The sequence below is a fragment of the Nuphar pumila genome, chromosome 12, assembly GCF_984573655.1.
Source record: "Nuphar pumila chromosome 12, dmNupPumi1.hap1.1, whole genome shotgun sequence".
NCBI classification, from domain to species: Eukaryota; Viridiplantae; Streptophyta; class Magnoliopsida; order Nymphaeales; family Nymphaeaceae; genus Nuphar; species Nuphar pumila.
Genome location: NC_143260.1, coordinates 83,575,175 through 83,591,674, shown reverse-complemented (window position 1 = coordinate 83,591,674; position 16,500 = coordinate 83,575,175). Strand labels below are relative to the sequence as shown.

Genomic DNA, 16,500 nt, shown 5'->3' with positions numbered 1-16,500 from the left:
AAACCAACAAGGCAACTCGGGAAATCTCAAACCAGCTTGGAAGCCTTGCTGAAGATAAACTTGGTTTTGCCTTCGGACGGTGCACCTTAGTCTTTAAGTCTTCAAGTTGAGAGACTTGACCAATTATGCGTCCACATGAGAGCCTCACGGCAGTTGTCAACTTGTCATTATCATTCATTAAATTTTGTCAAAATTTTCAACCCATTGGGAACTGTACATACGTTACCACCTTCCTTTGCATCCATGAAGTGGCTACTGGATGGGTCATCAAACAACAGTATAAATATCTCCTTCAGCTACCTCTTCTGCAACTAAATAAAAAAAGTAGAAAACCCAGTTTCGGTGTTTGCTGGAACAATCAATCCCACCTCACCAAATGGGGCATGCTGTTGCTCATGCAGCTCCATCACTACTACTGCACCACGTGTTTTTAACTGCGTTCATCTGCTTGCTGGCCTCAATGCTGCCACCAACTCCCTCAGCTTTCTGTTACTCTAACCAAAGCTCTGCCCTTCTCCAATTCAAGCAGGGATTGGCCGTCAAGCCAGATTACAACTACCTGAGTTCGTGGCAGAATGGGACCGATTGCTGCAAATGGGAAGGCGTTACCTGCGACGACAACCCCACAGGAGGCTTTGTTATTGGCCTACAGGTTAGCAATGTCACCGTCAAAAACCACTCTGGCCCTTTCAGCACCATCGGTCCTTCCCTGTTCGAGCTCCGGCACCTCCGCCTCCTCAATCTGTGTCAATGGGTTTAACGGCTCCCTCCCATCGAGGCTTGTGGAGCTCACCCAGCTTACCAGGCTTGACCTTTCCTACTGCTGCTTCTCCGGGCAGGTTCCCGTCGAGATATCACGCATGACGTGGTTGGTATATCTCAGGCTCTCTCATAACTACGACCTGCGACTCCGGCGACCTGATTTTGCAGAGTTTGTTAAAGGCTTGGGTCGTTTGCAGCACCTCCTCCTGAGTAGAGTCAATATCTCCATGAGTGGCAGGGATGTCAGCTTGGCTGTGTCATTGTCTTTACCGAACCTACAGTCTCTTGGCTTGTACAATTGTTCTCTCTATGGTCCCATGCACGAATCGCTTCTCCGTTTGCGGTCTCTCTCCATTTTGTATTTGAGTTGGAACAACTTGGGGTACGTACCTGAGTTCTTCACCAATTTCACCTCCTTGCAGCGACTCCACTTCTATGGATCACAGCTGCAAGGGAACCTTCCTTGGGGCATTTTCCATCTTCCAAATTTGGAAAGCCTTGTCCTCAAGGAAAATCCAGAGCTGATCGTCTACTTACCACCTGGGAGGGTCCTTCCGGAAAGTAGCAAGCTTATGGATCTGGAACTCTCTTTGGTAAAACTACTTGATAGGAGCCTTCTCGAGTTTGCCTCCAAACTTACCCAGTTGTCCGTTCTAAAACTATCATCAAGTGGTTTAAACGGGACGATTCCATCGTCATGGGCATCTCAAGAAATTTTTGTGATCGAGCTCGCTAACAACAGTATAACAGGCCCCATCCCTAAAGCTTTAACTAAGCTTTCCAGCCTCGCCCATTTAGACCTTTGCAACAACCTTTTGAGTGGTAGTATCCCCCCTGGCCTCCTCAACCATCCTTCTCTACAGTTCCTATGCCTTGGCCATAACTTCTTGAGTGGGGAGATCCCGACCTCTTCCATTTGCAACTACAATAAACTCCGTTGTCTTGACCTGTCATATAATAACCTTACGGGTGCCATACCAAGCTGCCTTACCATCTTAGATCAATTGAAGGTGCTGAACCTAGGCAAGAACCGGTTAGAAGGCATAATTCCAGAAGGATTCACAAATCTCAGTAGCTTAATCACGCTGCAATTGAATGACAATCTATTGGTAGGCCAAATACCAAGGTCGCTCTCTAACTGCAGCAGCTTGCGGCTTTTAGATCTAGGCGACAATCAACTGGAGGACGTGTTTCCCTCTTGGCTGGGGCATTTGCTCCAACTGCGGGTACTACTGTTACATTCCAATCATTTATATGGTTCAATTGCTTCCTCTAACTCTGAAGGTGTGTTTCCTCTGTTACAAATCCTTGATATTTCAAGCAACCAATTTTCAGGGGTCCTATCTCCCACATTTTTTGAAACTTTCAAGGCCATGTTGATGAGTGAACGCGGGGAGAGGCTCAGGGTTATTTCTACTTCAGAACCAGTGAAGTATACTTACGTTCTAAAGGTGATGATGATCAAAGGAGAATATACACGGGAACTTAGAATAATTCCTGGGCTAACCACCATGGATCTTTCTAATAATATGTTCACGGGTAAAATCCCAGATGAGATAGGGAGCTTAAAAGGCGTGCGTGCATTGAATATGTCCCATAACAAATTGAACGGTTCAATTCCAAAGTCATTGGGAAATATGCTTCAAATGGAATCTTTGGATCTTTCTGACAACCACCTAACTGGAGGAATACCGAATGAGCTATTAAAGCTCACGTTTCTTTCTGTGTTGAGTTTGGCATTCAACAACCTCCAAGGAAGCATACCTCAAGGAAGACAATTCAGTACTTTTGGTAATACTTCTTTTGAAGGAAACCCTGAGCTTTGTGGGCCACCGCTAAAAACGCCATGCACTACCGGTAATACTCCTCCGGTAGTTGGTGATATGGAAGATAATGAGGAGCTTGGATTGGGATACATGGCAGCAGGTATAGGTTTCGCAGTTGGATTCGTAGTGATCACATCGATTCTCTTGTTCAGTGAAGGAGTGGGGAAATGGTATTGGGATCGTGTGGACAAAGTGTTGACATCATTGCTCCCATGGTCTTGGTGTTCTAAGTTGGGTATATATCCTTGCAATTGAGAGCTAATAACATGACTCTCTAAGAGATTATTTCGATCAGTAGTTGGTTTAAGTAAATAATGATGACCGTGTAATGCTTGATACCACCAAAATCAATTATGAGTGGATCTCCAAGAATGAAATATAGATACAAATGGAGTCAGTAATATCTTATCAATCAAGATTGGGAATTCATTCTTGTTTAAGAATATAGTTAAGGAAGATCAGACGAATGTAGACTCGGTTCGAAGACATTGACCAATAAAAATCGAGTTTAGAGAGTTCAACCCGTAAGAACTTCAACCCGTAAGAACTGGATTTAGGAAGTTCGACCAACATAAACCGGATTTAGAGAGTTCGACCAGTAAAAACCGGATTTAGAGGGTTCGTCGACCAGTAAAAACCGGATTTAGGAAGTTCGACCAGTAAAAACCGGATTTAGGAAGTTCGACCAGTAAAAACCGGATTTAGGAAGTTTGACTAGTGAAACCCAAATTTAGCGAGTTCGACCGGTAAAACTGGATTTAGAGGGTTCGATGAGTAAAAACCGGATTTAGGAAGTTCGACCAATAAAAATCGGATTTAAGAGGTTCGACCAGTGAAAATCGGATTTAGAGAGTTCGACCAGTGAAAACCGGATTTAGAAAGTTCGATCAGTGAAAACCGGATTTTGGAAGTTCGACTAGCGGAAAACCGGATTTAGGAAGTTTGACAAGTGAAAACCAGATTTAGAGAGTTCGACCAGTGAAAACCGGATTTAGGAAGTTCGACCAGCGGAAACAAGATTTAGAGAGTTCGACCAGTGAAAACCAGATTTAGGAAGTTCGACCAGTGAAAATCGGATTTAGAGAATTCGACCAATGAAACTGGATTTAGTGGGTTCGACCAGTGAAACTGGATCTAGAGGGTTTAAACAGTGAAACTAGATTTAGTGGGTTCGACCAATGAAAACTGGATTTAAGGGGTTTGACCAATGAAAATTGGATTTAGGAAAAAGGCTTAACTCGAAGCTTGATTTTGGCAAGACAGGCGAAAATGGTTTTGATAAAAGACTGGGCCTGAAGGTCGGGTTTGAAAAAGATCAGTGTTTTGAAAAGTGCTTGTCGATTATGATGAGAGATTTTTAATCTTCACCCTCACGATGACTTGGATAAATTACCGTTGGGGTCTCAGGATTACCCCTTATCCTGAAAGGGTAGTTGGTTTGATACAAATGCTAATGGATGCAGACAAATGCCAATGAATGCAAATAGATGCAAATGGAACGATTAAATATTTTGTTTGATCCTGCTTGCATACAGGATGTGTTGGAGTAAAGACAAATTTTCAAAAAAATGCCCCAGTGTAACTAGAGAATGAAACATTGAACAGAAAAATAAATAATTGATATTTGAAGAACGCTCTCTGAAGATAACAAGGTGACAAATTTCTTGGTTGATTTGGGAGGCATTCTGAAAGAGGTCACTCCTCACAAAATGATATTTTGCAATAAAGAAGATGGTGCCAAGGTATTAGGAAGATTGATAATTTTATTGATGAAAGAAATGGGACCACGTCATCCCTACAAAATGATAAAAGCCAACTGCAAGAATGAGAGAGCATTGGCTCTGTTGCTCTAAGGGTACTGATGAGCTGACCACCTTATCCTCTTCTTTGCCTTTTACAAGGAGATTTTTATCAATATAGTCTTGAATAATATTTCTGAGAACGAAGCAATACTCAGTATCATGCCCCATTGCTCGATGAAACTTGCAGAATTGATCTTTAAACCTTCCTCTAATGATAGAAGGATCGTCGACTTTTGGAAGTTTAATAATCTCCTTGGCCAACATATACTCAAAGATTTCTTCATGTGACTGATCCAGAAGAGTAAACTGGCGGTCATAACCCCAACTGTCCCGCTTTATCTTTTCTTTCCGCTGGGACTTCTGGTGAGAACTTGACTGGAAAGGCTTGTTGTCTTGCTTGAAGGTATCTCCTTTTTTGCCTCCATTGCTGCTTCTATCGGACTTAGAACCTCCTGTGCTACTGTTGTTGCTAGTGATATTTTTGGAGAAGGTGGCAGATGTCTTCTTCTTTGTGGGAGCCTTTCTAGGATTGTCCTCATCTTGCTCAGACATTATTTTAATCATCATTTTCCTAAACATTTGATATGCAGTGGGATCGATGTCATCCCTGTCAGTCTGACTCTGTCTTCTGGCAGATTTTGGAGAACTCATTTCTTGCTCGGATGCAGAAGAATAACTGGTATGTTGGACGGGTGCAGTTTTCTTGTCGGACCTTGTCTAAACCGTATGGAATCACGAATGCTCTCTACAGAATAAGATGGATGAGTAGGCTCTAAAAATGATTTGGGATAAAGATGAATAGAGGAAAATATTTATTGATGATCAGATTGATAATTTGAAGAATATCCCATTACCATGGATTGAGTCATCGTTGGAATCACAATAATTGCGTTGATAAACAATTAAAATATGTCTTGTTACCTAGGTGAGGCCATCAAACCATGATAGAATGAGAATTATTGAAGGATGATAATTTTATTAATAATAAACTAGACAAAGAGGGGGCGAACAAACAATCTGCCACCACTCATGATAGTCAGAAGACACTAGAGGACCAGGAAAAACAGTAAGAGTGACAAAAGAATCCCAGCTATGCTTGGCAGAATGGTATGTTCCGGACCACTGAGCAGATTTTATATCGAATTCTGGCAAAATGCCTGACAATAATCGAGCTTCAATTCGCTTCTGTCTCTGCGAGAACTGTCTGACACATCGCTTTGGCTGGTAATAAACTGAGAAGAAAGGTCTGAGTAACTTGAATCGCTTGCCATATGCGTAGATGTACCGAGGGAAAGACTCCTTATGGTCGAAGTAGTCCCACACGATCTCTTCTTTATGGAGGTTCTCGATAAAAAAATCTATACCGGAAAATGGGTAATGGCTTCTTGCTGTTATATCTGAATGAGCTGGATCTAGTTGGTATGTGCCGAAGGAACCAAGAATGTAGTGCGTAGATGCACCCTTCTACTAAGATAGAATCTCTAAGCACAAAACGGGTCAATCCGCGGTATAAGAAGGCAAGTGCGGCCATGGCGATCGAGAGGCGATTGGTTTGCCGACTTCTCCATCTTTTCAAAAGCTAAACTATTCTGATGTCTACATAGTTCTGTCCATCCTGGAAGAAGGCTAGTTCTACGGTGCACAAGATCATCATATGTTGTACTCTCTCTCAAGCTGCTCGGGATAAAGAATCAACTTATGCAAATGTCCCATGTTGCTGGTATAGCTTAAACAGATTGATATATTGGCTCTCATATGCCTCTATCAGTGGCCAAGATCTGCATCCAGTCATACGGGCTAAAGCATCTCGGGGGTCGAGTCCCTTGACGTTGATAAAAAATTGTTGCCCTATTGGATCCTCTGGCTGACTAGCTGGCTCAGGCAGACCCATAATGTCCAAAAATTCGTCCAGTAGTAGAGTCATCTCTACTCACGGGAACCAGAAGGTACAGGTACGCGGATTTCACCGCTCTGCTAATGCTTGAATCAAACTGTCGTTGATGATCTGTTCTCCCACTATTGATGTCAGTTCCAATCCACAGCCACTCAGATGGTCCGGGAACATATGAAAAAAGTTCTTGAGCCAAGAATAGTACTACCAGGGAATGAAAGGTCTGGTGTTCAAAGTTCGATGATCTAGGAGACCTTGCCGCACCTCATAGGAGATATGGCCCTCAGGAAAGACTGAATCAAGCTGACTGGATGCTATCAGGATAGACTGAAAAATATAAAAGAAGTAAGGACAGGACTTGAGGGAAACCACATTATTTTTGAAGAAATTGCAAGCAGGATAAAAACAAGGCTGAAATTTTGAGATCCAGAGAGAAGGGAGGATGAAAATCACTTGGAGTTTTGAAAGAAAGAGATGAGTTTTCTAAAAATCATCCAGGGTTTAAAAAATAAGAAGGGGATGTTAGGCAGTGCATGAAAATAGATGGAAAATAGGGGATTTTAAAAAGCGTCCAGTATTTTTAGAAAAATTATGGAAAATATGAGAAAATAAATAAAATAAAGGGAAATAAACAAAATACATTCAATCACATCCTGTACAAACAAGTATGCATATACAACATTCCCTAAAAGTTGACTCTAGATGCACAAGTTTTGAAATAGCTGTAGGACCCTAACCCTAACTCTAAAGCTCAGATCATCTGTGTTCAATCATGCTATGCCGATATACTCAAGCCGAGGCTTGATGTATGTGACATAAAAATATTTCTCCGATTCTAGGCTCATGTTTTCCAACATCCTTGAGCGCCTGCCGATATACTTTGGACTATGGCCCTCGGTACGTGGCAGGGGGGTTTAACCCAAATAGGTGGCCCAGTTGTGAGGCTTTGTCCCGAACTATGGTTCTAGAAGAAAGCCCAGCAACGTGGTGGCCAGGTAAAAGTAGGTGGGGTTGTTTTTAAAATATGATCAACATGCAAGAAAACAGAAGGCTCTAATGACCTAAAGAAGTTGAATTTTTGAAAAATTTATAAGAAGCAAACATTGTTTTCAATCAGATCTTAGATTGAGGAGGATTGAATTGGACCTAAGTCTAAGTGAGCATGAATAATGCCTCCTCAATCGGTCCTACCAAACCATGCCTAAGCTTACATAAAATCCATGTCAGCTGGGTTTGATTCTAGGCTCCTAGGTTCACATGGAATTGAGCTGACATTGTAGAACACAGTTTTTATAAGTTGAATAGAGCAAAGCACAAGGTTGATCAGGCGAAGACAGGTCCCATCACGGTCGCCAAACCTGTTATCATTGCAAAATTTTACTTTTGCAAGTCAAACTGACCTTTAAAAAAAAAATTGAAAATAACTCACCTCCGTTTTAAAATGCAGGATAATTCTGAAGAATGAGACTCGCCTGTCGGTACGAGGTTCAACCATTCCTGGTACCATAACCAGGGGTAATCGAACTAAGAATCAATCAAGTGCTTTGCTTTGCTCAACTTGTTTAAATCGGTATTCTATTCCTAAATGTACAGAGAATCAGGCATATGCTATGACTTTCAGAAAATGCAGTTTTGAAAACATGATGTTTGCTTGGAATAATTTGAAATATTTGGAAAAGGATACTTTAAAAAGCGTGAACCATGTTGAGAGAACATTTCTGAAGAAAAGAAAACTGATTTCTGAAGAAATCTTGATATGTTGTGAAAATCGATTTCTGAGAAAATTCAAATAACTTTGAGAAAATTGATTTTTCTGAGATGAACTTGGAAAATATATCAAAAGGGATGGGTGTGTGACCCTATGAAAATCCTTTCGTGATGCAATCTAACTGTAAACACCCTAAATTTTTACCTTCATTTAGTGTTTGCATTTCATGTGCCATTGCATATCACTGCATGCATTCGATATATCATTGCATTGCATTGCATAGCATTGCATGTCATTTCATCTCATTATCGAGATCCAGAACTCCTGTTTTCAAAATATTAAATCCAGATTCAAGCTTTTAAAACTTTTCTTTCAAAGTCAATTTCAAAACATGGGTTTTGAATCGACATTCTACCATTTGTCAACCTCCAGGATCTTATATTTTAAAGTGTTTTCCTCAGAAAACAATCTGGATTCGTTTGAAACTCAATTTTAATTGATTTCAGTTCTCAGATGAGACCCATTTAGGTGGTGTCGCTTCTGGATTCCTTTATTTATCAAAAATCTCGAAAATTTCAGAGTCCTAGTTGGATCAAGACTCTATCTTTTTATCTTTTCAAAACTCCATTCTAATTTTAAACCAATTGTGGTCATATCCTTGCAAATTTTTATCATTTTGGTCAAAATTTTAGAGTCCTAGTTGGATCAGGACTCTTTTTTTAGAGTTCTAGTTGGATCAGAACTCTATCTTTTATTGCCCTTTTTACCTATTTTTTAGAAAACCTATCAAAATCTTTCATTTTGGCCGAAATCTCAGAGACCTAGTTGGAGTAGGACTCTTTTTGCAAGAATCCCAGTCGGATTAGGACTCTTCTTCAGAGTTTCAGTCAGATTAGGACTCTATCTTTCGTTGCTATTTTTACTTGTTTTCAACAAAATCTTTCAAAATGAGTTAAAAACTCAGAGTTCTAGTTGAACCAGGACTCTATTCAGAGAGTCCTAGTTGGATCAGAACTCTGACCCAGATTTCAATTTTGAGAGAATCTTTCAAAAATCTTTCTATCTATCAAAAGCGTTATACCTTTATCATGGAATTTCAAAATTTTGAGATTTTATCCCAAAGTCCTGATCGAATAAGGACTCTATCCAAAGTTTGTTTTCTCACTTCATTTTCACTCATTTTCAAAAGCTTTGTTTAAATCTCACCATTTACTTCTTAGAAAATCAAAAATTCTCGGAGTTCTAGTCGAATTAGGACTCTTCCTCAGAGTCCTAGTCAGATCAAGACTCTAAACCGGACTTCAATTTTATTTTATTTTCATCTATTTTTTTAAAATCCTTTCATTTGTTTTCTCAAAAAATCCAAAATTTTGAGAGTCCTAGTCCAATTAAGACTCTGTCCCTAGAGTCCCAGTTGGATCAGAAGTTTGTTTGATTTCAATACTTGTCATTATTTTCACTATTTTTGCAAGTCCTTTTATCTTTTTTTCAAAAAATACCAAAAAAATCTAGAGTTTTAGTCTGATTAAGACTCTGTCCCAGAGTCCTAATCCAGTTAAAAGTCTATTCTGGAGTTTGTTTTTATTTCCATTTTCATTCTTTTCTATTTGTTTTTCAAAAATTAGGTCATTTTGCAGAGTCTCGGTTGATTCAGGACTCTATTTCAGAGTTCTCATTAAGTTAGGACTCTAACTCTGATCATATTTTCTGACTTATTTTACCAGTTCTGATAAAAACTTTCAAAAACTCCTTCATTTGGCTTTTAAAATCTAAAATCTCAGAGTCCTAATTGGTTTAGGACTCTGGTCCAGAATTTCAGTTCATTTAGAACTCTGTTTTCAAAACCTTTGAATTTCACCTGTTGATTTTAACCCCTTTTCAAAGTCATTTTCAGTCTTTATTTCAAATTTTTCAAAACTTCGATGTGGGGCCCACTCAGTTGGTGCCATATCTGGAGGAGTTCTGACCTAGTCAGAACTCTGTACCATTTCAAAACTTTCAATCTCAAAATCTACTTTTAAATATCTTTTGAAAAAATTCTCATTTGTAAGTTTTAAAATCATTTTTTTTTTAAGTTCAAGTGGGGCCACTCTGGGTGGCGCCACATCTGATAAGGTTAGGGTTAGTCCATGTCTTAATTAGGTTATGAGTCTAGGTGAGTCAAAATTTAATTTTAAAAACCCTTATTTTTACTTTAGTCTTTAACTTTGATTTTAAAGTTTTAAAAATTAGGTTTTCTGAAAAACCCAAGTGGCGCCACACTTGGAGTCTCTCTAAGTTGGTTAGCTTAGTTAGGTCAAGCTAGATAGAGTCCAACTAGGTTAGGTCTCTCCCAAAAAATCGCCCCCATAGGTAGATAGCTTAGATAAACTTTGAAAAAGTCAAACCTCACTAGTTAGGCTTAATTAGGAGTCTTTTTTTTAATCTATAAATAGACCCAATAGGGGGGGTCGACCCCTATTCCTCTCTCACCTCTTTCTTGGAACCTCTCTCTCTTCTCCAGCATTTCTCCTTCTTCCTTAGCAGTTGCAGCGCCAAGGTGAGTTCCTTTAATGGTTTTTTGTAATTTTTATTAGTTTTTTTTATGTTTTACCATGAATTTCACCATGGGCGCCTTTCTTCATGGTTTTTAACCATGGATCACATCCAAGAACCTCAAGTTCGATCCAAGAAGATGATCTAACCCTGTTGCATGCTGTTTTTTAAGATTCTAATCCATTAGAATCGTTTATACTATTGTTTCTCATGTTCTTAACCAACAAAACATGAGATTTACCCGTTAAATGGGTTAAATCCATGCTTTCAAAAGTAAAATTAATTTAAGCCATGGATTCCCTATTTTATTTTTATTTTTTATCATATTAATGTTCATTTCATATGTTTCAACATTAAAATAATTTTTTTTTGCTGTTTAGGGAATTTTTTATTGTTTTCCATTATTAAATCATGTTTTTTTTAGTGTTTCTTAGATTTCCATGTGTTTTGATTCTAGAACTGTAGAAATCATATTATTGCATGTTTAAATATTTTTTAAAAATCGCTGAAAATTTTATATGTGGTCCACGAATATGTTATTGAGTCTCTGTAAAAAAATCAAAGGTTTTGGGATTCGAGAACTCTGTCAGAAAAATAAAAGATAGAATCATGATTTCCAGTTGTTAAAATCACTATTGAAATTCATAGGTAACTTGAAAGTACATTATTTCTATCATCCAAAGTCTTATTTGTCATCCGTAAAGTGTAGTAGATTTGTGTTAATGCCCATTATTTACTGTATTTTTACTGTATTTTTATATTACTGTTCACTATTTTTCCTCTGTCAGAATGTCAAACCCATGCTTTAAAACTCGTTATGATTTATTAAAACCCTGGTTCAAATTGTGGCAATCATAAATCCTTAACTGTAGATCAAATCAATGATCTGTAAAAAATGAAATTCATTATTTACATGTCTATTATTTACTGCTGAAATCTCAAAATTTTTTGATGTGTTTTTCAATTTTTTCCTGAATTTGAAATCGGAAGTGCCTATTTTGATCAATTTCCTATTCGTTATATTCAAATACAGATTGCCGGAATGATATCTCCCTCACCGAAGATGATTTTTCTGATCTGTAAAAGTGTGAATCTTTGTTTTTCTGTCTATTGTGGCTCTATAAAATTTTATAAATTTCCATTATGGATTGACCCATGATTCAGGTCTAACACTGAAATTGGTACGTACCTGCGAGTAAAAATAGCATATTTTTGGGTTTTAATGAAAATTTTATATTGGAATAATGTCAAAAGTATCTTTTTATGATTTCAATATAATTCTAGGGTTATAAGAAGTTCATATATAGATTTTTATCAATTTTGGATATTATTTGATGCTTGGATGAGTTAAAGTTCAAAATAGGGTGCCCGTAGGATCCCGAAACACTGCCAAAATCATGATTTTCATGATATTTTTAATTTTTTATGTACAAGTTCATGTTTTTAGGGTTTGTGTATGTTTTTAATCATATTAGGGTATTTCATACTCGATTTTATGTATATTTGATTTTATTTCAACCTCAAATCCCAAGTTTTTACCAAAATATTTTTTGAAAACCCTGATTTCAAGGCCATAGTCTTGCTATCAGGAGCATTTTGGTCATTTGACCTCAATTTCGAAATTCCTAACTTGGATTTCCTTATTTTCAATCATATCATATCATATTGTGTTTGATTTATTTTCATTTGAATTTCAAAATCTCATTTTACAAGATATTTTTCTGAAAAACCCTGATTTCATGGCCATATTCTTGTTATCAGGGGCATTTTGGTCATTTGGACCCCAATTTCAAATTTTGGAAACTCATTTTCATATTTATAATCCAATTTCATCATTTATGTTTATATCAGGGAAGTGTGAATTGGGTTTACATTTGGATAATATCCGATAATTTCCCAATATTTTCAGATAAATCCAGATAAACCTACATTTCTGGCTAATATATTTTCTAGTTTTGCAGGAACATTTAAGAAGAAGACTTTTCATTTTATTTCTTCTTTATTTAATTCAATGTAAATATCAAATGTAATATTTGGAATAAGATTTACATTTTCTGCTTAGAATAGGACTACATTACATATAGTTTATTTCTGCAAATATCAATATCGGATGTATGTCAATTCATGCATATTTTTACAAATCCACCATGGTCTACACGAATGTCATGTGCACTAGCTCTTAGGGAGTTGACAAACTCGGTGGAATTCATATTTATGGTCATAGTCAGAATACGAATAAGACCCAGATTTGTGATCTTCGTATTAGCCACATTCAGCCTACACTCTTAGGCTAACTTCAAAATGCACTGCATTTCTCAAAAATACAAAAGGATTTTCTCAATTCTTCAAAACAATATCTTTCAAATCCATATTTATTCATTCAATTTGCAAATTCCAATTCCAATTTAGAGAAATCGATTTTCTCAAAATTTTCTAAGTCTTTCTCAGAAATTGATTTTCTCAAAACGCTGAGCTTCCAAATGGTATTTCAAGTATTTCTCAAGTTTAAATCATGATTTTCCAAGTCATATTCTCTATTTCAAAGTTCAAATTCAAAGAAATCAATCTTCTCTGAGTCATTTCATGTTTTCTCAAAAATGGATTTTCACAAAACCTCTATATTCTTCAGAAATCGATTTTCATTTTCCTCAGAAATATTCTCTCACCATAATTCATGATTTTCCAAATGACATATTCTCGAAGAATTCTCTACATATTTCAGTTATTCTAAGCAAACATCATGTTTTTAAACCTGCATTTTCTGAAATCCATAGCACATGCCTGATTCTTTATGCATTTAGAAAATAGAACACGATTTAGACAAGTTGAGCAAAGCTAAGCACACTTTTGATCCTTGGTTCGATTACCCCTGGTAAAGGTGTCAGGAACAGTTGAACCTCGTACCGACAGGCGAGTCCCATTTCTCGGAATTATCCTACATTTTAAAAATGGAGGTGAGTTATTTTCAAAATCTTTTTCAAAGGTCAGTTTGACTTGCAAAAGTAAAATTTTGCGATGATAACAGGTTTGGCGACCGTGATGGGACCTGTCTTCGCCTGATCAATTATATGCTTGACTTAGTTCAAATTGTCAAAATTGTGTTCCATGGAATGTCAGCTTTTACTTTATGTTATCATGTGAACCTAGGAGCCTTGATTTGAACCCAACTGACATGGATTGCATGTAGACTAGGCATGGTTTGGTAGGACCATATTGAGGAGAATTATTCATGCTCACATAGACCTAGGTCTGAAATACAACACTCCTCAATCTAGGATTTGTATGAAAACAATGTTTACTTCTTCAAATTTTCAAAAAATCTATCTCTCTAGGTCTTAGAGCCATCTGTTTGCTTGCATGTGCTCATGTTTTCAAAAAACACCCCACCTATTTCTACCCGGTCTTCACGTTGCTGGGATTTCTTCTAGAACCATAGTTCGGGACAAAGCCTCACAACTGGGCCACTTATTTGGGTTGACGCCCCCCTACCACGTACTAAGAGCCATAGTCCGAAGTATATCAGTAGGCGCTCAAGGATGTTGGAAAACATGAACTTAGAACCAGAGAAATTGATCTTATGCCACGTACATCAGGATTCGGCTCGAGTATATCGGCATAGCATGATTGGACACAGTTGATCTGAGCCTAGAGTTAGGTTTAGGGTCCTACAAGCTCTTTCAAAATTGATGCATTTAAAGTTAGCTTCTTAGGGAATGTTGTATGTGCATAATTGTTTATGCAGGATATGATTGAATGTATTGTAGTCATTTTCTCTTTATTTTTTTATATTTCCCCAATTTTTTCCTAAATATTGGATGATTTTTCAAATACCTCATTTTCCAATTTATAAAGCAACTTCTCATATTTTTTCAAAACCCTGGACGATTCTCCTCTATTTCCCTCAAAACTCCAAGTGATTTCCATCATTTCTTCCTTCTGGATCTTGAACTTCCTGCTTCATTTTTATCCCGCCTGCATCTTTTTCAAAATTCTTGTATTTTCCCAAGTCTTATTCCAATTTTCCATATTTTCCAGTATGATGGCATCCGGTCAACTTGAATTGGTCTTTTCTGAGGGTCACATCTCCTATGAGGTGCAACAAGGTATTCCCGAACATCAAACTCTCAGCACCGGATCTTTCATTCCCTAGTGGTATTATTCATGGCTTAAGAACTTCTCTCGTATGTTTTCGGACCATCTGAGCGATTGTAGGTTAAAACTGGCATCCGCAGTGGAAAAGCAGACAGTCAACGACAATTTGATCCATGCACTAGCAGAGCGGTGAAATCCGTGCACTTGTACTTTCTGGTTCCCATGGGGAGAAATGACTTTGTTGATGGATGAGTTTTCAGAAATTATGGGATTGTTCGAGCCAGCCGGTCATCCAGGAGATCCATTGGAGAAACAGTTCTTAATCAATGTCAAGGGTCTGGATCCTCGAGACGCTTTAGCTCGCATGACAGGATGCAAGTCCTGGCCATTGATCGAGGAGAATGAAAATGAATATGTGAACCTGCTCGAAATCTACAGACAGTATGGGGCATTTGTGGAAGTCAGTTTCTTATCTCGAACAGCTCGAGAGAGAATCCAGCATGCGATGGTCCTATGCACTGTGGGATTGACTCTTTTTCCAGACTAACAAAATTACATGGATATCAAGATAGTTCAACTTCTGAGAAGGTGGGGAAGTCGAGAGACTAGCCACCTCTCTATAGCCATGGCCGCACTCGCTTTTTTGTACCGAGGGTTGACCCATTTCGCACTCAGAGAATCGATTCTTGTCGAAGGGTGCACCTATGCCCTGCAGTTCTGGTTCCTCTGGCATGTGTCAACCAGAGCCAGTTCATTTAGATACAATGGCGAGAAGCTTCTTCCAGTAGCTCGCTACCGATTCTTGATCGACAACCTTCAAGAGAAAGAGGTCATGTGAGACTACTTTGATCATCAGGAATCACCTCCCAGATATACTTATGCATACGACAAACGGTTCAGGCTACTTGGCCCATTCTTCTGCACATATTACCATTCAGAGCGCTATGTCAGACAGTTTTCTCAGAGGCAGAAACGCGTAGAAGCTCGTCTACTTTCAGGGATCATGCCAGAGTTTGATCTTGCATCAGCACAGTGGTCTGGAGCATACCATTTTGCCAGATATAGTTGGGATTCCTTTGTCAATCTTACTCTTTTTTCTGGTCCTCGAGTGTCCAATGATTATCAGGAGTGGTGGAAAATTATTTTTTCCCCTCCTCTCTGTCAAGTTTACTATTAAATCATGTTTTCTTCAATAAAATTCTTTTCATTTTCATTCTATTATGGTTTGACGACCTCGCTAGGTAACAAGACACATTTTCAGTTGTTTATTTTGCAAAGAATAGCAGCACAATTATCGTGATTCTAGCGACTACTCAGTCCATAGTAATGGAATATCCTTCAAATTGTCTATCAGATATCCAGCAAATATTTCCTATTCACAAAACCATTTTCAGCAGCTAACCCTCAGTTTTGCACTGCAGAGAGCACTTGCATCCTTATATGGTTCAGACAAGGTCCGACATGAAAACTGCACCAGTTCAGCATATCAGTTACTCTTCAGCCTCAAAGCAAGAAATGACCTCTCCATGATCTGTTGGAAACAAAAGCCAACAAGGCAATGATGACATTGACCCTCAGATGTATTTGTTATTTCAGAAGATGAACAAAATGCTATCTGAAGAAACATGGGCCAGTTCAGAAAAAACTCACTATAAGAAAAAAGGTCAAGGGCCGAATAGTGAAAAAGAATATGAAAATCTCAAAGAGGCAAAATCATCATGAGGAAACTTTTGATGAAGCAGAGTCAGCGGGTGGTACCGATGAGAAATATGAGACACAGCAGAAACTTCGAAGGTCAACCCAGGGGCAAGGATCAGCCTATAAGACCAGGAATTAGTATGTTCATGATCCTACACAGCCACAACTCAAAGACGTGGTTAAGAT

The 16,500-nt window shown here is 38.2% G+C and overlaps 1 protein-coding gene across 1 annotated transcript in view; it reads left to right on the top strand.

Moving 5' to 3' along the window:
• The first annotated feature begins 376 nt into the window (after window positions 1-376).
• Window positions 377-16,500, top strand: part of LOC149821092 (uncharacterized) — a 46,158-nt gene continuing 30,034 nt past the window's right edge. Inside the window, exons 1-2 of the mRNA XM_089981896.1 lie at window positions 377-754; window positions 840-2,780. Coding sequence (XP_089838022.1) covers window positions 377-754; window positions 840-2,780 — 2,319 coding nt within the window. The remainder of the gene's footprint in view (window positions 755-839; window positions 2,781-16,500) is intronic.